At 33.9% G+C, this 23,001-nt stretch overlaps 1 protein-coding gene across 3 annotated transcripts; it reads right to left on the reverse strand.

Annotated features, from left to right (window-relative positions):
- Positions 1-477: 477 nt before the first annotated feature.
- LOC105248202 (protein abrupt) lies at positions 478-22,056 on the reverse strand. Of its 3 annotated transcripts, XM_011252852.3 has the most exons (9): positions 17,996-18,376; positions 15,346-15,540; positions 14,950-15,204; positions 14,706-14,841; positions 14,391-14,462; positions 2,829-3,007; positions 2,444-2,663; positions 2,184-2,298; positions 478-2,066 (listed from the first exon to the last, which is right to left on the reverse strand). In XM_011252852.3, the coding sequence occupies exons 1-9, from the start codon at positions 18,182-18,184 to the stop codon at positions 2,015-2,017; spliced, it is 1,413 nt and encodes a 470-aa protein (XP_011251154.1). In that variant the 5' UTR covers positions 18,185-18,376; the 3' UTR covers positions 478-2,014. The 3 variants fall into 3 exon arrangements, with proteins under 3 accessions (XP_011251154.1, XP_019882094.1, XP_011251153.1); XM_011252851.3 differs by lacking the exons at positions 478-2,066; positions 2,184-2,298; positions 2,444-2,663; positions 2,829-3,007 and adding exons at positions 11,419-12,999; positions 21,947-22,056 and having other exon boundaries at positions 17,996-18,218; XM_020026535.2 differs by lacking the exons at positions 478-2,066; positions 2,184-2,298; positions 2,444-2,663; positions 2,829-3,007 and adding an exon at positions 3,492-4,413 and having other exon boundaries at positions 17,996-18,389.
- Positions 22,057-23,001: the final 945 nt, after the last annotated feature.

Genomic DNA, 23,001 nt, shown 5'->3' on the forward strand with positions numbered 1-23,001 from the left:
TGCGAGAACACTTTAAATGTTTCGTATTATATATATCGTCATTAAAATTTGTATGCGTTCATGTCCATTCTTCGCTGTGATTCTTTTTTTTTCGTTTTCTTTTTCGAAACGCTTTTATAGGCCGGCCTCTCCATGCCGCGCGCGCGAACCTTTATAAAAATCATATATATTATTATTATACATATATATATATATATATATTTATCACCAAATCAACAAATAAATATCCTAAATATATTAAATATGTGTAATATATATATGTAATATGTTCTCCCAACAAATAATATATATATATATAAGTTCATCTATTTCGTTAATAATATAATTTTTAATATATATAGTAATACATGTATGTATATTACTATATATATATATATTTATTTATTTATTTATTTATAATATATTTATATATTACTTTTCGTTTATATATACATGCACATATATATATATATATATATATATATATACATATACACATATGTTTATATATATTAGGCATACTCTATATGTGAAAGTCTACCCTTGTATCCCGGTAGGATCGGACTAATCCGTCCGACCTTGCTATTTTTTAATAATATTTCTTTCTTTCTCCTTTTTTTCTTTATAATATTGCCTTCTCACTATTTATCATTTTTTTAAACTATCACTCACCTTCACTCTAGAAGGATACGTTCTCTTTCAATAGAACCACACGGATCTCCTCCTTCGCATGTGGTCGTAGCTCACAGCCGAAACCAAATAAATTCAAATGCATTCTTGCACAGAATCGTTCCTTCGTGACGCGTCTCCCAATGCCTTTGTATACTTTGTTTCTTACACATAAAAAATTCATATTATCGCACAGACGAAAAGAGATGCATTATTTATCAGAAGCACTTATATTTATAGAAGGAACGCATGTATACGAAGGAATGATTTTTTTTAGGCAAGAACGCATCCACTAATAATCCCTTGTCGTGTTAACTTTGTTATCTCAAATATTTATAAACGCAATAGACTTGCCATTACAATCAAATGTCCATACTGTATAAATCAGTTGAATGTCCGTAAAGTAAACTTCTTCTCCTACGTTTCCTTTCGTCTATTACGTAACCACGCTGGCTATTAGAAGTAAAGGAAATTTAGAGGAGAAACTTTACGATAGGGAAATTTACGATAAATTCACAATGTAGATATAATGTACAGTCTAAACGTAATAGCCTGATACTGATGATTTTATTTCCTACTCAAAGTATGAAGTTTTATGAAGCTGTTAGTCACGATCCATTTTAATCTTGCATTAAAATTTTACCAGTCACACTTGTTTCCATCCGTCTTAATTTTTCTTCTACTCTCGAAACGCTTCTATTATTTTTCGTGAACTTGTTATACACGTTCTATTCAACAGATTTATCCATCACGCTTATCCTTCGCTTTCATATCTTTTTTGTATATGTAAGCATGTTAAATCTTTTTTTTGTAGAACGCTTCAGAAAGAACTCAATCATCCCCGCCATTAAAATCTCCGCGATTTTGATGGCAAGAAGGAAATAAAGAAAGTTAATGAATATCCTGAAATATCTTCTAAATCGTGCAACGAAACGATCAGAAATATTTCAGTTCTTTTTTTTTTTATCAAACCTTGTCTGTCATCTTTGTATTTCCGCCCTACCCTTGCGGGATTACAACTTCTCGATCGATGTGCAACTGGTTAAACCAGTAATTAAATGTATGAGGCCGTCGCCGTTCGTAGGGTGGAATGAAATGCGCCGTGAAGCGTGTGCAGAGGCATCAGCTTTTCAAGATCTGCCGGCGCGGATAACGCGGGAGACAAATCGCCTCCGTGCCTTTCCTCGTTGCCCTGCCTGCGTCGTAGATGCACGTTGACGCACTGTTTGTCACTGTTATTATTACGATAATCGCCACGATCTTGCTGCGAACGTTGAGGCGAGTAAACCGTATTGGATGGAGGGTGCGGGAGGACGCGACGGAACTGAGAGGCGGGCTGCACCCTGCACGCACCCTGTACCCCCTCTCACTTGTCCTCGGACTCACCCCGCGGTGACGTGTCCGTATCCTGTCTATCGCTGTTATCAAATACGGAGAGAGTATAAAGAAAAATCGTTGTAATTTTTTTTAGTACGCAAAACTTTATCCTTGTTTACGTGAACGATCATGTATGATAAGAATTCATCAAGACTTACCATATGTATCGTATAGACTTCATCTTGAGAGCTGTGGAGTTCTCTTTGCATTTGTATGCTAAGACCTGTTTCACGCTGCTGACGTCTACTGACGGAAACCTCGACGTCACATAAGCTGTAACAGCAGAGACACGAACTAATTCAATTTACAAAGAAATGAAAGTTTATAGAAATATGTGCATTTATGTACGCGTGCTAAAAAGGAGCATTTTCTAAATTATTCGTCGAAGTATGTTCAATGTTTCATCGTGCATACTTACATATAATGGCTTGAACCTTAGCCTTGTCGAGGGCAGGTTTGACAGGACGTTCGGTAGCTGTGCCGGCGCGGCTCCAACGTTGACCGGTGACGGAGCACGTCGCCAGTTCTGTCGGGCTGAACAATATCGCGGCTAATCCGCGTGTCAACTTGCGATAATCACTCCATTTAACAGCCCTCAGTTGCTCCTCGCAGACAGCTATACCCTCACCCAAGTGAACCTACAAGAGAAACATGGTTACGATACCGTTATTATTTACATATTTTTGTGTTATTATTTACATATTTTTGAGAAGTTTTTTTATAAAAAAAAATAAAATATGCGAAGACATTTGCATGAAGAAAATACTGATGGATAATTATGGGAGAAATTCACTGGTACTGACCACACCATCCGACGAAGACTCTTCGAATCCACGGAAGGCAGGCATCGCAGTTGGTGGAGTCGTTCTCATGTCCAGGGGCAGCCAATCATTCCTGGATGGCGAATTTCTGCGAACGGATGGCGATGGATGTTTGCCACCTCTGGTTCCGAGTCGCGGTCTACCGCGACGTACTCTTCGCGCTGCAATCAGCAATCATGAAAACGTATGCGTTTAATTTTGTTTTTTTTTTCAGCATCGTATGAGAAGCCTTGGAGAAGAAATGTTGAGCTGTGATTTGATCTGTTACTATGTGCAATTATTTTTCTAACGGACATTAAATTTCAGACTTTGACAAACAAAAAAAAAAGATTGGTATTATATAAACAGTAATGTCATTATATTTATTTTATGAAAAAATATATAAATGATACATTTTTATAATATATAATTTATGAAAATAAGTGAGAAAAGAAATATGTTATTCAGAGATCTCTAAGCTCTAACAAGAACAACACAGTATTATCAGCTTAAATCTTTCCGGACATGAGCCGAGTATACATACAAGTTTGTTCTTCGAAAGAATACGTTTATTTCTTTTATTATAAAAAAATGACAAATCATATTCGTTTAACCTAAAATTATATAATATTTTCAAAAATGTGGAAATGTGGAAATGACAGTTTTCAATACATAATAATACTTCATGCTCCATTATAACACAACAATTGTAGGAATGATTGTGTACAAATAAAATAATTATTTAAAAAAAAAAAATTTGGCCACTGGAGAAATATTCCTTTCACATAAAAGGATATCGGTAACGTTATCAACAATAACAATCTCTTAATCGCTTATTGCAATTATTGCGTCGATTTATCAGTCTGCAGATATACATATATAGAGGAACTTGAATAAAACACCTCAAACTTCCCATTAACTATCAAACATTCATAGAATCCAACTTGGCTTTCTAAAAAAACGATCGTCTCGCAATCCTTTCTCATTTCCATAAATTGAAATTAGTAAATTCAATAATCTCTTAAAATTAATAAATTCAATCAAGCACTCTCCTTCCCTTATCAATGACGTGATAATAATCAAAGCTATTAATTCTTTCTATCGATATATCATTTTAATATCAAGAATGGTGTTGCTTATTGTGCTCGTTAAAAATATCCATCTTCGTCGAAGAAAGTCGCAAGTTGACTCGTCCATATGATATTACGATCTCAAGAACGTCATTGTAACAATATTCCCTGGCATTATCATCATAGGGCGTATCTGATGTATTGATAGTTTCATTGATAGAATCGAGATTATGATCCAATGACCTCCTCTCCCGAGGAGGAAGAGGATTCGGCGAAGAACAGGGAGGACCGCAGCACCATGTTTTTCCGTTGAAGCGACGTCAGCTCGAGGAGGTCGGGAGCGGTCGCGTGGGCCGACCTGAGGTGTCTCCGTAGATTACTGTTGTTGCTGTAGATGCGGGCGCAACGAGGGCAAGGTCGCGGATTATGCCAGGTGCAGACTGCGGCGCTGGAAATACTCGATATTTTTAACGTCGATGACGACGGTGGTGATCCCGTTCCCTCCGAGCCGGTGGCGGCTGCAACATATCAGCCGACCAATCTAGATTAGTTTCTCCATCCGTCCGTCGTCGTCAGCCAAAAATCACCCTTTTCCCCTTTTCCGCCTCCTCTCCTATCCCATTTCTCTCTCTCTCTCTCTCTTTTATATTTCCTCCGTCCCTTTCTCATCACATTCTTGACCGCTAAGACCGTTCAAGTTTACGGTCTATAAAGCCGATTTCCCAATTGTCCCGACAATTACAACATGAAAATATCTTGAGGTGATGTGCTTGGAGAATATACATCCCTTAAATTGAAGATCCAGCTAAAGATCGTTTTAAAAATCATCTTTTCTTTGGGTATCTCCATCGTTATTATATTTTAATTAATTATATTATTTCAAATTGTTCCTCTATATGTGTCGTCGAGTATCTCGACATATTATCTTATGTATGCTTAAAGATTATTATTATATGGATTTATTATGTATAAATATATAATATGTATCAGTGGGATTGAAGATTGATTTAATGCAACATATCCGATTTGCTCCTTCGCACAATCTCGTATAAAAATAACATAATACATATTCCGTACAAATGTGAATTACTTTATTCAAATGTGTCGTTTGACAAAATTTCGGATACAGAACGAATCGCTACGACGGGATATTGCGCTCTAAGCCAGACGAAAAGTCTCTCGTATTCGCGATTGCAACAGGAATTCGTTTTCGTAGCCGAAAAAAGTTCGCGTTAAGTTATATCTTTTCGTAGTCGAAACGTACAAAGGCGCGAACGTAAAATAGGAACGTCGCTATTATGGTAGGATTACGCTTTTAGTAAGACGCGTGTTTTGCATGATTTTGCGAAACCCCGTCAACGAGTATAATCGATGACGAGGGCCTCGTCGCACATTGATATTGCAATTAAATAGTGAGACTCGCATGTTGCGTCTACGCGTCGCAACAATGGGAGCGAGGGCGAGGAGCGAGGTGAGGAAAAAAGCACACTCGATTACAGATCTATGGCTACTTGATTGATGCATCTGTCGCTAGCGAAATTAACGCACGTGTTTGTTTATATGTGTATAGGTTCTTACGTGCTGCGCGACTCGACAATGTCGCGCGATCCTTCGCAAGCTTCCTTCTAATTAACCATTTGTGCACTTCTCCGGACAGATTCAGACTTCCTAATTTAGAGCAACGGAACAGAAACCTTTTTTTTTCATCATGCGATAAATTGTAGCCCGGCTAATTAATACGTGCTACTTTCATTTTTTAGATAAATGTTTAATTCCAATAACTTTCCTATTCGTTCACATATTTAGTTCATTATTAATTCGCATCCTGATTAAAGAACGATTATTGGCCGATCGTGATATTTTTCTTCTGATGTTTGCCACGATTATTTCTTTTAAATCTTTTAAATCATATACATCTCTAGAAAATAAAATTAATACGTTTAATATTTGTTTATGTAATTGAAGTATGTTGAGATGTATTATAAATAATTAATGTATGATATATATTATGAATAATTAACATCAGTACACAAATGTAATCAAAATAAATCAGTCACGAAGAAATGGACGGCAACATATAATACTATTTACCTTTGCAAATATTATAATTCTCCGTGCGAATATCTTATATTTTAATCCTTTCTCTCTTGCAGTCTCTCTTTCTCGCACGCGTGTGCGATAATGATTACATTACGACTTAAAAAATAAATGTAAAAGTCTATTATAACGAATAATGATGCAAATAAAAAAAACTTCTAATACAATATTTCACGATTCACTTGATAATTATGAGGATTTTTATTCGGATCGCGAGGAGTCGCGATAATTTTGGAGAATATCAAAGAGAAATTAATCAAAAAGTTATTCGCGGCATTCATCGTGCACAAAGGTTCGAAAGTCTTGCTCCAGATAATTTCTGATAAATTAAGTGCAGCGTATGTGCAGTAAATTGCAAGCGCACTCGATGCAAGCTTAAGCTACTTGTAGTGTTGGGCCTCGGATACATGCGCACACGAATAATGTTTTCTATATATGTAACTATGTCTAGACATTTTCATCAAGATGACAAGTCAGTTTGAAATAAAATAAATGAATAGAAAAACTTATCATAAAGGAACACAATTATATCTGAAAAAAGTATTGTTTCTTATATATATGTAATTTAAAAATTAAACAAAATTAATTATCACATTATTGAAAGTAACAATTACACATATTGGCAAGTATAATATTCTTACAATCGATACAATATAATAATGCAACGATTAATTTTTAATGTCCAACGTGAACTTTTTGGACAGAGATTCAAACTTATGAAAATATTAAAAATATTAAAAATAAACATAGATTTAATATATTTATAAAAATAAACATAGTCTAAATAAATTTCAAGAGGGTAGTGCCCGCACATGTATCCAAATACTGTCATACCATTTTGCGCCCACCACTTACTGCTAGTCAGTTAAATATAACGCAGTGCCGCATATAATAAATAAATTACCGTGGCGTATCAAATGTCAAGAAAACATTGTGGAAACGTTAGCCGAAAGTAAAATATACGTCTCTCGATAAATGTTTCATTATGAATTCGAATTCTTTTTTGATGCAGAGCTCATTCTGTTCAGATAATTGTTTGTTGAAAAAAAGTCTACCTTGAAGCATAAATTGGAAAATTTGCATTATTTTCCGCCAACTTTCTAACATATTTATATTAAGCCAATAATAAGTCACTTTCGTGGAGTCCACAGCTCAGTCTAAAAAGAGCACTTTATCAATTTTTTTTGTCCTTTTAATCGGTCATTACAAAATTGCTATGCTTGATCCTGATAGAAATTAACAAGAGCATCTCTATTTTTAAATAAGCTTTTAAATTCTCTATTTTTAAATAAGTTTTTAATTAATTTTTAAACTAAGTTAAACTTGCATCATTCTTGAATAAATATAACAATTGAAGCGATTGCGTTGTCGTAAAGTTTACCCGGATGTCTAATAAAAATTTATTGGATCAACAAAATCATATATACACATTTCCTGTATTATCTAATTTAAATTGTACAAACTATTAAATATAAAAATCGAGGAATTTTCACGTGTTAGAAAACTATGTGCAAATAAAAATTTGTATTCTCTCTATATATTAATTTATGAATGATCTTGAAATTTCTATCAGGAATTCCGATAGATTCCTTCTTGCACGTGCAATACATATATTTTTCTCCACGCGTGACAAAGAGAGATATTCACGAAGCCAATACGCGAATTTTTTTTTCCATCAATTATCTGCTCAGAAATTCCGCCAAGTACAAGGTACTTTACTTTCCTGTTTTTTCTTTCATCTCTCTTAGACGCCTTAATACAGTACATACCGCGCATACACACACACACACGCACACGCACATGCACACATACACACGCACGCACGCACGCACACAACATACGTACACACACATACACATTCGCACTCATTGAAAATCAGTCGTATATATACTTCTTTTGCAATGCGATTGCCATTATATAATATGTGGGATAGCACGAGACGCTATTGACCTGCCCGTTTATTTAGAGAATAAGTTACTTCGGATACGCCATGATTCGAATAAATATCATACGTAAATATTAGCGTGTGATGACTACATCAGAAGCGAAATATTCGTATTCTCGATACAGTCGTATTGGAAAAATTGCCCCGCTATTTACATCGAAAATTTCGCACTTTTGCTTTTCGCGCATACTAAAATCTAACACTATCTTAAGCTTATATATTTTTTGAAAAAGTACACTCGGAAAAGATCGACACGTCGATCGGGAACAGAATTTACATAAAAAATTATGTAGAATACATTGCGTTAAAAAAATGCGGCTTCTCACTCGAACGAAGAAACGATGCCTCTTTTTGCGCTGCAATATTTTCAAAAAATTTCACACAATACTTTTTAATATATATATTTTTTTAAATATATAACTTTTCAAATAGTTGTTATGTTATGCAAAAAAAATTCTATCAATTATATCAAATTTATGTTTTATTTATCTCTTTTTCCCAACACGTATAGGATTAAAAGTTTATTTTAAAAATTAATAATTCGATCGTATACATAATAATAAGATAATAAAAATATTAAGTACTACGTATTCTTTCACGCTAAGCTTATCTCTTCTTAAATCATATATATAATAATAATATATTAAAAATATATTTAATAGTCAGAAGTGTATAATTTAAAATCATAATACGTATTAAAAAAACTTTTAAAACATATTTCCTTAAAATAAAAAATAAAAAAAAGAATTTTAATACTGTGTTTCGAGCTTCAATTATATAAATCTTACTTTTAAAACTAACACCGACTATACATAATGATACATCACGTTTTTTAACAAATAATAATACAGATTATCTCAACTGCATAAATAATGTTACTTTTATTGACTAGATTAAATTTTTTATTTCGAATGATCAAATAAATAATAATGTAAATCAAATGAAAAGTGCGAAATATGCCTCGCGATATTACGTATATAAGAATATGTCCATCGTTCAAATGAGAAACCATGTATATTACCTTCATTCAAGGTAATATTTCCTATAGCTACACCTATATATTAACAACTAGCGATCGAATATACGAGTTATTTTTTGTAATGTGACGCGCGTACAAATTACATAATAATTTACATATATACAACACATAATTAAACGCGCTAAAAGATACTGTTTTCTATGAAGAAAGACGACGCACAAGCCGAAAGCTGTACGACGCGGGAAACCGAGATATACAGTCTCTTTCGAACATAAAATATCTTCGAAACGGCAGACGCATACATGCATCCAAAGTTTTAAATTAACAACGGCAATAATAGTTGTAATTGTAGTAGGAGAATAGTAATAGTAGTAGTAATAGAGTAGTAGTAGTAGTAGTAATAGTAGTAATAGTAGTAGTAATAGCAGTAGTGTGGTATTGATAATAAGATTCGATTGATAATAATAGCGATAGAATAGTTATCGTAATAGCAATAATAATCGTAACAACGCATAATACAAATGCTAAAATCGCAGTTTATAGGATAAAGTTAAAACTTATTATCGCAGACAAAAGATACTTTTTCAGTGAGCTTTTCTGTACTTATTCATCAAGTTCTTTTGGAAAAACTGGCAAGTACTGTTGGTATTTTTCATCACAAAGAGATACTTTTTACGACCACGCGATGTATGTCTGTCGATATCTCTTTTCATTTAATTTACAGTAAATTGTGTATTGTTAGACCCAGAAAAAATACTAAAATATTGCGGGGTTTTCTTCGAGTATTATTTCCTATAAGCTGTAAGTGTGCTTGTTATAGATAAAACTGTCGTTTTCTATTTTTCTCCTTTTCTTTCTCTCTTTTCTTTTTTCTCTTTGCTGTCTCCGTGCGGAATTACGGAATGTTTGCACACACCATTTCTGAATTCGTAATATAATCGTAATTATAACAGTGAATGTTCGGAATTGTATTGTGATATTAGCTATGTAACCGGTTTTTAATGCCCAGCGAAGTCCGGCCTGTCAAATGATGCTTACTATTATGTGACATTCTGTAACACATCACTCTGATATACACAGTATATGGGATCTCAGGCAAAGGATCGAGTAGACACTAAAATGACTGAAAGCAAAAATATCGAAAGTAGCAAAACTTTTATAAATAATATCAATAGCAGATCTTACTAACATGAAAAAAATTAAATGGAACAATAAACATGAAACTCTATTAAATAATGTATCAAAAAGATAATGTACTAAATCTACACTTCTTATTCTACAAGACACTGCATTGTAAAATTCAACAGCTGAATTTTCACAATTGGAAATTATATCTAGTATTATAATGTGTGAAAAATGTACCATTATAAGAAATTACATTACTCTGTATCGGTGAGAGAAGCAGAATAAAATCTCTGTATATGATCCAAAGCCTGAGAGTTGATGAATGTAACACTGCTTGGCAAATGTATAACAATATTATAATATGATATGCAACATTTATAATCTAATCTTATTTCGGTACTAATTGTCAGTTGTGCTGGGCATCCATTCATATCGTAAACGAAAATCTCGAATGTACATTCGTAGTACATTTTTAACGTGTAAAAAAACATTGCAATCACTTACCAATGTAATAACAGATAATAAAAACCGTTTGTATAATATCGGCAATCTGTGTTCTGGCAGTTGCAGTTGTTGCAACTTTTTCCAGTACTATTGTAAATTGTATTGTATGTAAATATATTATAATATATAGCTGCATCTGTTTAGTAATTTGATTGTATGTGAGGTAAGGAGCCTGTTTATATGAATGGTACGACTTAAAAGGTTACGATTCTAGAGGACATATCCTGTGCCCCATTTGCTAGAATCGCTATTATAAATCGTACTTATGGAACTATTGTCATCTGTAAAATATAATATAAAAGATCCTGAGTTGTACTGTGTGGTACTATGGCTATGGAATTGTGCGGCAGATATCTGTGCTGGTTTATTTTTATAGAAGGCTTGAACTTAAATGTTTCTAATAAAAAGATAAAATTATGGCAGAAATTGTCAAAACTCAATATGGCAGAATTGATTATCGACATTATTCTCAAAAATAGTTAAAAACTGTATAAGTGCTAAAGCTTGATATAAATGCATCTGAAAAATACAAGATATATTCCTGATAAAAATTTATAAAAAAAATATAATTAATTATTGCCAAAATATTATTGCCCTTTTTTCTTTCCGTAAAGATATAAAGATATACTATAGAGTTTCTCTAGTAAAACTGTTGCTACATGTATGAATTTTACATAAAATGCTATTGTATTTTTTGACACTTTAAGAATTTTTTGTATTTGAAAATTAATAAATATAAATTAAAAATATATACAACTCAAAAATGATATATGACTTATATATAAATTATATATAGATATATGATATATATAAATTATATACAAACTATATATATATATATATATATATATATATATATATAATTAAGCACTATATCATTTAAAAACGTTGTTTGAGCATTATAATCTTTCTACACAAGAATAGTGAAATAAAAATATCTTTATGGTATTGTCATTAAACATATGTATCACTGAGATATAGAGCAAAATACTCTTGCACGGACATGCTTATAGACAAGAAACCAGCAGAGACATTGCCTTCTTATTATATATTGTTAAATTCAATCTGCTGCATTATTGCGATCACGGTTTGTTGATAACTGTTAATAATAAATATTATTACTCTGTTGAGCTGTCAATTGGCTGTATATTGCAATGTATGCATGTGAAAAATATATCATGTACGAGCTATGTCATTGCACATTGCGTTGCAATAATAAAGTAAATATAATCCTCTGTAAGAATATAATATTGTTGTAAATATCTGTAGTCTGTATAACACTGTATAGCATTAAATAAAACAACAAGTATCCGGCTGCAGAATTATCAGTACGAGGTGGGATGGCTGCTCCACCATCGGCATTTTAGTCGTTCTCTCCCTCATCATTAGCGTTCATCTTTACGATGAATAGGCACGGGACTTTATATGTAAACTAGTCTCCCAAACCTATATACACTGTCGACCTTCGTATGAATTATCATTCGAATGATCTTTATAGGCGTCTTATTACGGACGAAAACAATCAAGTGCGCGACTGTCAATCGTATTTGACTTCTTGTCTTCCATTCGTGTTTGTGCGACAAGAATTGCATACACGTTTCTCAAAAAGATTTAAAATTATAAATTATTACACCCGTGCACACACATACACACCACTGTGCACAGGATCTGGATTATTAAATACGGAATCAGCCTTGTGTCGTAACGTTATTTCTAGCTACTTGTCGGTCAACTATGAAGATACGTTCCCTATTGAATCACAAGTTCACTAAACAATAAAGATAAACTTGATTGTTACTATATCACAAAATGATACAACAAACTGGGCACGAGATATTAGATTAAAAAATAAATAAACATCCTGTACACATTAGTGATACGTAGCATCGAATTGCAACATCCCACTAGCAAAATGCTTTGAATCACTAATCTGCGCCACCTCTACCGAATAAGCATTATCGCCAGCTTGTGTCTGATACGATCTGAGCTTTGGTTCCGTGGTGCCACCACCACCACCGCTAGCCCCACCTTCCTCGGTGATATTCCGAGAAGATGGGGCAGGAGCCGCTAAAAGCACCTTATTATCCACCTGAGTCTGAGCTTGAATCTGAGCTTGTGTTTGAGCCTGAACTTGTGTTTGAGTTTGAGTCTGAGCTCCTCCCTGAACCTGCGTTTGTCCCTGTCCCTGTCCCTGTCCCTGGACCTGAACCTTAACTTGATGTTGGTAGATTTCTTCCTGACGTTGCCTGTCTGCCACACTGAGGTCGTGGAAACTGACCAGGTGACGCTTCAGGTACAGCTTGGTCTTGAATGGCTTGTTACATAGAGGGCAAGTGACACTCTGAGGGTTGTGGATGAGGCGCATGTGCTGCCGCAGGTTGGACAAGTTACTGTACATGCGGTTGCACACAGGACAGGGGCGTGGGTCCAGCGAGTGCAGTTTACGCAGGTCAGCTGCAACACACACACAACTTGCTCTAACCGGTAGCAGCCCACAGCATTGCACGTTACCACAGCATAGCACCACGCCTTTTCACACCACGTATAATATCAGAATGATACCACCCACCACAGGACAGCAACAACCAGCAAACAACCCTATTTTTAGCGCTACCCAATTTTTGCTGCCTGCACGGTACAGTACAAAAAGAGTACCCCCCGCAAGAGTATTACTTGCAAGGATGCAATGAGTCAAATATGTTTGGCAGACAAAACAATGGTAATGCAGTAAGAAAAAACATATAGTTTGAAAACAATGGTAAGCATGAATCGATGAATGACAACTAGTTAAAATCTCTTGTTTATATGTTTATTGTGTATTTTTGTAATTTTTTTTATGTAGAACAATACTTTCCTAGAAGATTAAATGTGTTAGACACAAATTTGTTTTTATATGTGACATATAATAAAACATGATAAAAATTTCAATTTAAAAATTACTTTAAAAGAGAACATATATAAATTTTTATTAATAATAAGATTTGATGTCTTCATGGTTAGAAGAAAAGATATTGATCAAAATTATTTTGTGTATTCAAAATTATTTTGTGTACAAAAAAAAAACATCATTATGATTGAAACAACATTATATTATAAAACGTGAAATTTATTATAATTTGGCACATTATTCATATTTCTACTTCTTTATTCATTAACAATAATTATAAATTAATAAATATTTATTAATAAATTCTTTAATGCAATTATATTGTGCTTAAAAAATAAATAGCACCACATAAACATATTCATATTGTATTTAATCCAAAGCAATATGTACAAGCCGATTTGAAAATTTGTCATATGTATGTATGGCATTTATAATGAATAAACGAGAAAGCAAATGATTAAAAGATAGTCTTTTTGATTTGAGTGTTAACTTTTTAATAAGCAATTATCTTTTATATTAAACACTTTTTTCAGAGTTAGATCTAATTCAGTGTATGTATGCTTAATATACACATATATGTGTATATGCGTACGTAAAGCAGGAAAACAAGATTATAAAGCATATTGGGATGGGGTTGTTCCTTGAATATGTACACGCAGGACTTAGTTGTTAATGATTCAAGTTTTTCCGGGCTATTTCGGTAACGTTCATACAACACAGCTGCTTAACTGCAAACTGCACTCTGTGGACTCAGGCCTATTGCAGCCTCCGAGTGTCAAATGTCTCCTACCGCCTACCAAGACCTACCGAGCTACACACGAGCTTACCATTTCAAACCATCAAGATTCCTTTCTGCTTCCTTGTTTCTATTCACATTTGACATTTGTGATGTAATGGCTAGGTTGTTGCTGTTTGTAATGGTGCTCGCACTACCAACAAATAATAAATTCTGACTCACCTTGCTGCTCCTGGTTTAATTCCGTAGTTCCATGCGATGGACCTGGCATTCCTCCTTCCACATTTTGGTTTCCTAAAATAGAAATGTTAATATGAATTTGGATTTTTTTAAATAAAGATGTTAATATGAATTTTAGCACAATTTAAAATTTATATTATATGATAAAATGAAAAAAAGAAAGAAAAAATTTATACATTTAGAAAATTCAATTATACATCGCAAAACAATTATATAAAATATTTATTTTTAAATTTTAACATTAATTTTTAATTTCAATTTTTTTAGAATAAACACATTTTGTAAAATGATGATTACCTTGATAAGATGATGGATAAGATGGTAATACTTCCATACCACTATCCAAGCTGAGAAATCCACTGGGTAATGTATTAGCTTCTGGTTTAGGTGAGCAATCGTCATCACTGCCATATTCAGGTAATTCTATTTTTGGCTGAAGGTAAAAAAAGTTAAAAATAAATATCACAAGAATCTTTATACATATGCAATACATTGACATGATCAAAAATATTTATGATATAATGTGAATAAGAATATATACCTCAACAACATCGAGATCTTTATAACAATCGAGCTGAACTTGAGGCTCGATGAGCGGGCGCGAGCGAGGTGCAATAGTAGCACAAGGCGGTATAGAGGGTGTTGGACTAGAAATTGGAGGTGAATCACTTTTTTTACACAGCCTTTTCAGTGGTGGAGGGCTTGAAGTTGGTGGAGTTCTACTGCGTTCATCGTCAAAGCTCGGTGAGATCAGACCACGGCCATTTGATGTATGGATGTTATTTGTCTTCAAATGCTGCAAATTATTAAAAATTATACATTACAATATGAGCATTACATGTATATATGAACACAAAGGTGCAATAGGAGACATATATATATATATATATATATATATATATATATATATATATTCTCAAATTTATATGAAACAAACCTTTTCATTGTTGTGCTGATTACTTTGGGAGTCGGTGAGGCCACGAATTTGAAGAGATTCAGCAGTACGTAGAAATGTAGGTAATTCGGCCTGCGAGATATTTACCTCTCCGGCGTACATAAATTCCAATAGCGACTGTAGATGTTCAAATTCAACATCTCGCATGAAAATTATTGGATGCTTGCAAGGATTTGTCTGGAAAATAAATTCTATGTAATACTATTAATTTTATATTAGTTCATTATTACTTATTAATTACAGAATTTGAAATATTCATAAAACCAAAAGAAATCAAAGTAATATTTTTAAAAAATATTGCTCTCTTTATTAATCTTTTTTTATTTTAATTATCAAGTCTATATTATTATTAATACAATTTTCCTTGACAAATTAACTGTATTTATTTTACAATATCTATCTTTCATAAATAATTGTTATATTACATAATAAATATATGAATGATTTTTTATACATACATATACATATACATATATATATATATATATATACAGGGTCTACCAAAAGTGTGGAAACCCCTAAATATCTCGGAAAATATACGTTTTACAGAAAAGTGTTTCCAACAAAAGTTGTAGGGTTTAAGAAGATCTATATACTGATTCTATCAGTTTGACCTTGGATGGCGTCGTCAAGGTCAGGTCAAGGTCACATTGACTTTTTTAAATGACACCCCCTACATTTGATTGCATATTCTTATAGCTTAATTCAAGAGCTTTCCAAAACACTATAATAATGTTCATTTTTATTAAGTACTTTGCGAGTTATGAGGGTTGAAATAATTTCTTAATTTTACATAAACCATAAAATATCTAGTAAACCATTCATTTTTCGATTATCTTACCTTCATACTTTTATGTACAAAATAATGAAAGGAATCAATTGGTGTAAAGAAAACATACAGTTGTTTTTAAGAAAAAATATGGAATTGTTAATTGCAAATTACATATTTTTTCTTAGAAACAACTATGTGTTTTCTTTACACCAATTGATTCCTCTCATTAATTTGTACATAAAAGTATGAAGGTAAGATAATCGAAAAATGAATGGTTTACTAGATATTTTATGGTTTATGTAAAATTAAGAAATTATTTCAACCCTCATAACTCGCAAAGTACTTAATAAAAATGAACATTATTATAGTGTTTTGGAAAGCTCTTGAATTAAGCTATAAGAATATGCAATCAAATGTAGGGGGTGTCATTTAAAAAAGTCAATGTGACCTTGACCTGACCTTGACGACGCCATCCAAGGTCAAACTGATAGAATCAGTATATAGATCTTCTTAAACCCTACAACTTTTGTTGGAAACACTTTTCTGTAAAACGTATATTTTCCGAGATATTTAGGGGTTTCCACACTTTTGGTAGACCCTGTATATATATATGTATATGTATGTATAAAAATTCATTCATATATTTATTATGTAATATAACAATTATTTATGAAAGATAGATATTGTAAAATAAATACAGTTAATTTGTCAAGGAAAATTGTATTAATAATAATATAGACTTGATAATTAAAATAAAAAAAGATTAATAAAGAGAGCAATATTTTTTTAAAATATTACTTTGATTTCTTTTGGTTATTTCTTTGGTTTGCATATATATATATATATATATATATATATATATATATATATATATATGCATCACGAGAAAAGCAATGTTTTTATTATAATAATACAATTTTAGAGATATTTAATTTATTCTCCTTTATTTCAATTTTTTAATACTTATAATCGTGCGAGCGTAAAAAATTATTGATATCTTTAACATTCATTATGATTATCATTCTTCTATTTTACAAGAAATATTCATATTCATATTTAACTGTAAATATCTCATTTAGATAATTGAATTTTTTCTTTTTCTTTTTTTGAAAAAATGCACGAGAGATAACGGAGTAGATTACCGCTGCATAATTTTGTCTGTGAAACGCGAGTACGTTTAATTGAACAAACATATATGACGAATACGTCATCCATTTATCGACCTCCCCCCGGGTCTTCGCAGGCGCGTTAATTGCCGGTCAGCAATTACAAATTTTATTCGGCGCGGTCGCAAAAGCCTGCGGCGATGGCGGTGGCGGTGGCGGTCGGGTGGCGAGGGAGGGAGGGAGGGGAGGGAGAATCAACCGAGGGTGAAAAATACATGCAAATATCATGACGTAATCGCGAGCACAAATATACGTCTCGCTTTGAAATGAGGCGCGACGAAAAAGATAAGACGCGTAAGAGATCGTCATGTAAATAGGTATTGTGTAATTTTGGAATTATTCATCGCGAGATGAGACGAAGGAAATGCATGTTACGTGTGCGCGCACACACACACACACACACACACACACACACACACACACACACACACACACACACACACGCGCGTCGCGGATGGAGGGGGAACAGAGCGGTAGAAACGAACAGGAGGAGGCAACAGGGGCGGAGGGAGAGGGACGAGGAGCAGACGGGAGAGGACGGACGGGAGGGGACGGGAGGAGGGCGGCCGCCGCGCCGGGGGACGCGAAGGGGGAAGAAGGCTGAGGGGTGCAGAGGAGGGGAGGGAGGACGGAGGCGGGGAGGAGGGGGAGCTCACGTCTAAGGTGGGGAGCGAGAAGAAAATGGTTTTCTAACCTTGAACAGCTCCTTGAAGTAAGGGCTGCACGCGGAAAGGACGACCTTGTGCGCCTGGAGTCGCCTGCCGTCGCACGCGAAGGTAACGTCGACGAAGTCCTCGTCATCTCGCAGCGCCTCGAACTGGCTCGTGATGTTCGCCTGAAAGTTATTCCACCGCAAGCAAAACTGCTGCTGGCTATCCGTCATTCTCTTCGCACGCTCGACTCCCCTTCAACAACACCTATGATCACACATGTGGGGGCTAACTTAGAGTACCATACGCCCGTGGGAAAAACTTAACTCTCTCATTACTGTAAAAATGTAAAATGTAAAAAGAGTGAATCGATGACTGAAGAGGAAACGTACGATATAAATAATGACAATCGATATCCAGGTTGCCAGCTGTCGGGCAGAAAAATTCTCTAGGCGACGAACGGCGGTCGCGCCTCTCGCGAGGCGCGAGAAAACGCCGTGATTCGATACTCGCGGATATCAATTCCGTCGAATCTATCCCGCCAGAGATTCGCTTACGCTTTTGGCGTACAAATTGCGCAAGGACTTTTTGAAATTTGATGAATATTTTTTTATATAAATTCAAGGAAATTCTCTTTTATCAGAGAGATTAAATAATTTTAAAATTTGTCTATTATTTATATCGTAGAAAATAATGCGAATTTTAAATATTAAGTGTCATCAAATGTAGAAGGCCATTCTCATTTTCATCCCGGAGACAATCGAATCATTATTCTTAAGTGCTTAATTTAAAAAAAAAAATAAAAATCTAATCAAAAATTGTTTTTTCAAATGCATTATTTATTCGAGTCAAAATCAGGAATGAAAAATGATTAGTTTTTCAATCAAAGCAGATTTCAATGTTAATATACGACAATTGTCTTTCTATTCATCGAGGATGATAAAAATTAGCGTAACTTACATATGTATCCTTAAACTGTATTATTCGCAATAATAAAAATTCAAATAACACTTTTCTATGGCACGCGTATCGAAAATGAAATGCACAGTGATTAGTGACACGAGTGCCCGTTTCATATTCATGGGCGGCAAATACGTCGAAAACGTTGAATGAATTATCCCTAGCCATCTCATCCAGTCACGACGTTCGGACGGCGCATGCGCCGTCGACGACGCGCGCTCTTGCGCCGACTGTCGAAACTGACGGCGGACGAAACGGATATCGAATTTTCGGAAATAATAAGCTACACATGCAACAATACTTCGATCCTGCTGCGAGTACACATGTGCATGCGTGTTGCGTAATTACGAATGCTCGTTTGTGGTATATGTGCGATGCAAAAATATGGCGGCTCCGTTGCGGAAACAAAAAAGCATATCAAATCGTGCAACGATTAATGCAACGCGAATTACAGATTAACGAGAGATTTTGGAATAATAATTAAAAAAAAGAAGAACATTAACGTTCTTGCTGACAGAATAATGTTTAGTTTTTATTATTTTAGAGAGATGTATTTTATATGTATATATATATATATATATATATATATATATATATATATAATATAATTTGAAAAGAAACTGTTTGGAATATTCAGCGAGCGTGCATTTAAAAATATAATGTTAAATAAAAAAATTCAATATTTTTATATTAAAGAAACAAAATTATTTGAAAGATTATTATTTTATTATTACTTTATTAGAGAGAGAGATTTGATCAAATAATAAAAATTATAATATCTCGAAAAAATAATATAAATATTAAATAATTAATATATTTGATCATATTAAATGCAACATTTATTTTTCTATTTAACATGACAGGAGCTTGACCGAGCGTTAGAATTGCTCGACATGAAGTTAGTCGAAGGAACGCTCGAAAGGCATACGTACAATTATATCGCCCGCGAAATTTGATACCCGGCATGATAAAACGGCGTTTCGATATTCATCTTAAGCGAGACATTTTTTAATCGAATGCACCATCTAGGTATTTGTGTATCATGACTGATGAATTAAATCAAGTCCACAGAAAACTAATATTTTATCGATCAATTTAATATCATAAAACCTTGTTATTTATTTTTTTACAATGTAAATTCAATTTGTCATGTGTCAGTCATTCAAAATGACAGTCAAACGTAGATTATGTTGTACTATACGTCGTACATATATACGCGAGTATGTATTTTGAGTCATAGCGCACATAATATCTAAGTACGACGTCGGTTCGATCTACCAGCGGCCAACTTCAGATTCCCTGAATGCATAAACGACGCCGAGCATACTCTCGGTCGTGTGCGCATCCCGTGAGGCGCTCGTGGATCTCTCGTAGGCCGCACACGATTTTATCCTATATTTAACGCGTTCTGTCTCAAGTCCGGACTGACGTCTCGCGTCTCGTCCGCCTGCGTCTCCCTCGAAGCCGCGACTCTCGCTTGACTTCGCGTCGTTCGCGTCCCTGCTCGCGACGGTATACGACGGAACGCGACACGCGGGAGTGCGGTGTCCCGAGTTTACGGAAAATATGTCAGTGACGTGAACGTGCACGCGGTAGCCTTTGCGTCAAGCTCCCTTGCGTTTCACGAGCAACGAGAATGTGCGCCAGGCATCGACGCACGGTAAGAATGGATCGAATCCGTCTCCGTTTCTCGTCGCGATTCCGCCTTCCTTTAACCTATCCCGCCCTTAGGCTCTCTCATTGTCAGGTTACTGCGGGAATATTCAATCGATACGTACATTAAAAGAGGCACTCGAGCGACCTCGAGCTCGGTCACGCGAATATATCGCGCTCGGTTCGATGCACGCGTCGCCGATTCGCGACGTCAACAGCTGATCGGATCCTTTAGCCCGATTCGCTCTCTCGGGCTTTATCACCTGTGCACCCGTGCTGTGATACGCGAAGGGAGGGGACGGACAGGTGTATCTGGGAGAATCGAAGCATTTAGCGTGATCACGCGTACCTTGTACTTTGCACCGGGTATCTTTTTTTTTCCACGAGATATAGCGCTCCTATAACCTAAAAGATGAACTCCAGTTACAGTCGCAGGCTCCGTCATATGTCCCCTCCCTCTCCTCCTTTCCGCTTTTTTATCGTCTATGCACTTTACTCTTTTTCTGCAGGATTTCTGCATTATAGACTGTTCGATGATTTCTATATGATGCATGATTTATGTAACGCCGATATGGTCACTGTGAGAGAATTCCTGCGAGATATATTGTGTCACAATGCCCATTCTCACACATTTGTACTCTCGACAAAGTAGATTTGTTTTTATTATATTGATATCGAGACGTGAAGAATGACATAACGAAAAATAGCAATTCTATGAAATAATTAAGAGAGAAAAAGTAAAATAAAAAAGGAGGTGTAATCATTATGAGAATTGCATAACTTGTGAATTTTAAGATGGTCACTTTAATAGTGTGCAACCAAATATAATTTAAAATCAATAGATTATAAAATAATATATACATATATTAAAAAATAGAAAAAAGTTTTAGTGTAAAATTTCTCAACAATTTATATTAATTTATATTTTTTTATGTGATTTCAGTATCTGCACAACTTCTTTCATTGGTGATTGTGGTGGTTTCCCATAGTGGAAACCAAAAATTTTATACTACGTTACGGTGAGTAATTTTTAATTTATCCTTTGAAAAAAAAAATATATATATATATATATATATTTTATTATTTATTTAATATATTTCCCTAATTGCTTCAAGACATAGTTAAAAATCAATATTTTCAGCCAATGTTGCGGCCCCTATTTTTTATATTAATATTTGTAATATTTAAAAAAAGTAGTTATAAAAATAGATGAATAGATGAAATCATATAAATTATTCCCTTCAAAATTCTTAGTTCTCAAAAATGTAATTTTTTTCACTCCTATCTAGCTTTCCTAAAGATGACACACTAATCTTATCTCCGTTTAAATAAACAGTGTTAAACATGTGCGAATTATACGACAAGGGATAATAAGCTCGTACCTTTTTACGATTCCAAATATTACTCTAAGACTTCATGAATCTCGCGGCCATCCAGCGGAAGCACCATAGAGCACTGAAAAGACTACATAACTATTGTATCATATCAACCGAGCATTACCTTAATCTTGGTAGGAGTCGAACGGACTTGGCAATGTACAGTCTGTGCAGAAAATGACACGATTCAAATGAGTATCGGCTCTGTTAATGAGATGTTCACTTCTCCGGAATTACTTCATTCCGATTCAATCAGTTTGCTCTTCGTTCTCGAGACTAAAGTATGCTGTTGCAATTACAATCCATTCTAAACAACATGTAAAGTATTTTTTTCAGCAGGAGAATTAAATTACAAAAAAATTACACGTGTGTCTATGATAAAAACAATAATAAAAATTTATATTTATCAACGATAAAAAAAACTCGTGCAAGTAGCGCTTCTAGAAGTTTAAAAGTTATTTATCGTGTGTGTAAATAATTTTTATTCCATTTAAAAAAATTATTTATATCTACTTATTTATTTCTAATGATTTTTTAAGTGAAAACCCAGAGATAAGTACAATTATAGTATAGCAATTATAAGTGCAGAGTTACATGTTGCAAGTGATTGTGAAAAATATATAGGATATTTCAGGATAGGAGTTTTCTTAAAACTGACATTGTTCAAAAAATTTTAGAAAAATGATAATTTAAAAAAAATTATCACTTGATGATTGATTATTCAACTATATTTTTTATAAAACATTTTTATATTATAATAAAGTATAATAAATTATTTATCTTTGTAATTTTTTATTATTTAATTTTTATATTTTATTTATTTCTAATGATTTTTTTAATGAAAACCCAGAGATAAGTACAATTATAGTATAGCAATTATAAGTGCAGAGTTACATGTTGCAAGTGATTGTGAAAAATATATAGGATATTTCAGGATAGGAGTTTTCTTCAAAACTTGACATTGTTCAAAAAATGTTTTAGATAAAATTGATAGGATTTTGAGAGGAAAGAGACATTTGATCACCTTGAAAAATGACCTTGATTAAAATTCAAGCTTATCA

This window comes from Camponotus floridanus, unplaced genomic scaffold, assembly GCF_003227725.1.
Source record: "Camponotus floridanus strain SB8 unplaced genomic scaffold, Cflo_v7.5 scaffold19, whole genome shotgun sequence".
Lineage (NCBI taxonomy): Eukaryota > Metazoa > Arthropoda > Insecta > Hymenoptera > Formicidae > Camponotus > Camponotus floridanus.

What these genes read in the sequence shown, in the direction of transcription:
- LOC105248202 (XM_011252851.3), bottom strand. Translation starts at nt 18,184, where the DNA reads ATGACGGATAGCCAGCAGCAGTTTTGCTTGCGGTGGAATAACTTTCAG. An exon ending in AAGATCTCGATGTTGTTGAG is followed by an intron (nt 14,842 to 14,949) that starts GTATATATTCTT and finishes TTTTACCTTCAG; the next exon opens with CCAAAAATAGAATTACCTGA. An exon ending in ATTAAACCAGGAGCAGCAAG is followed by an intron (nt 13,000 to 14,390) that starts GTGAGTCAGAAT and finishes TGTGTGTTGCAG; the next exon opens with CTGACCTGCGTAAACTGCAC.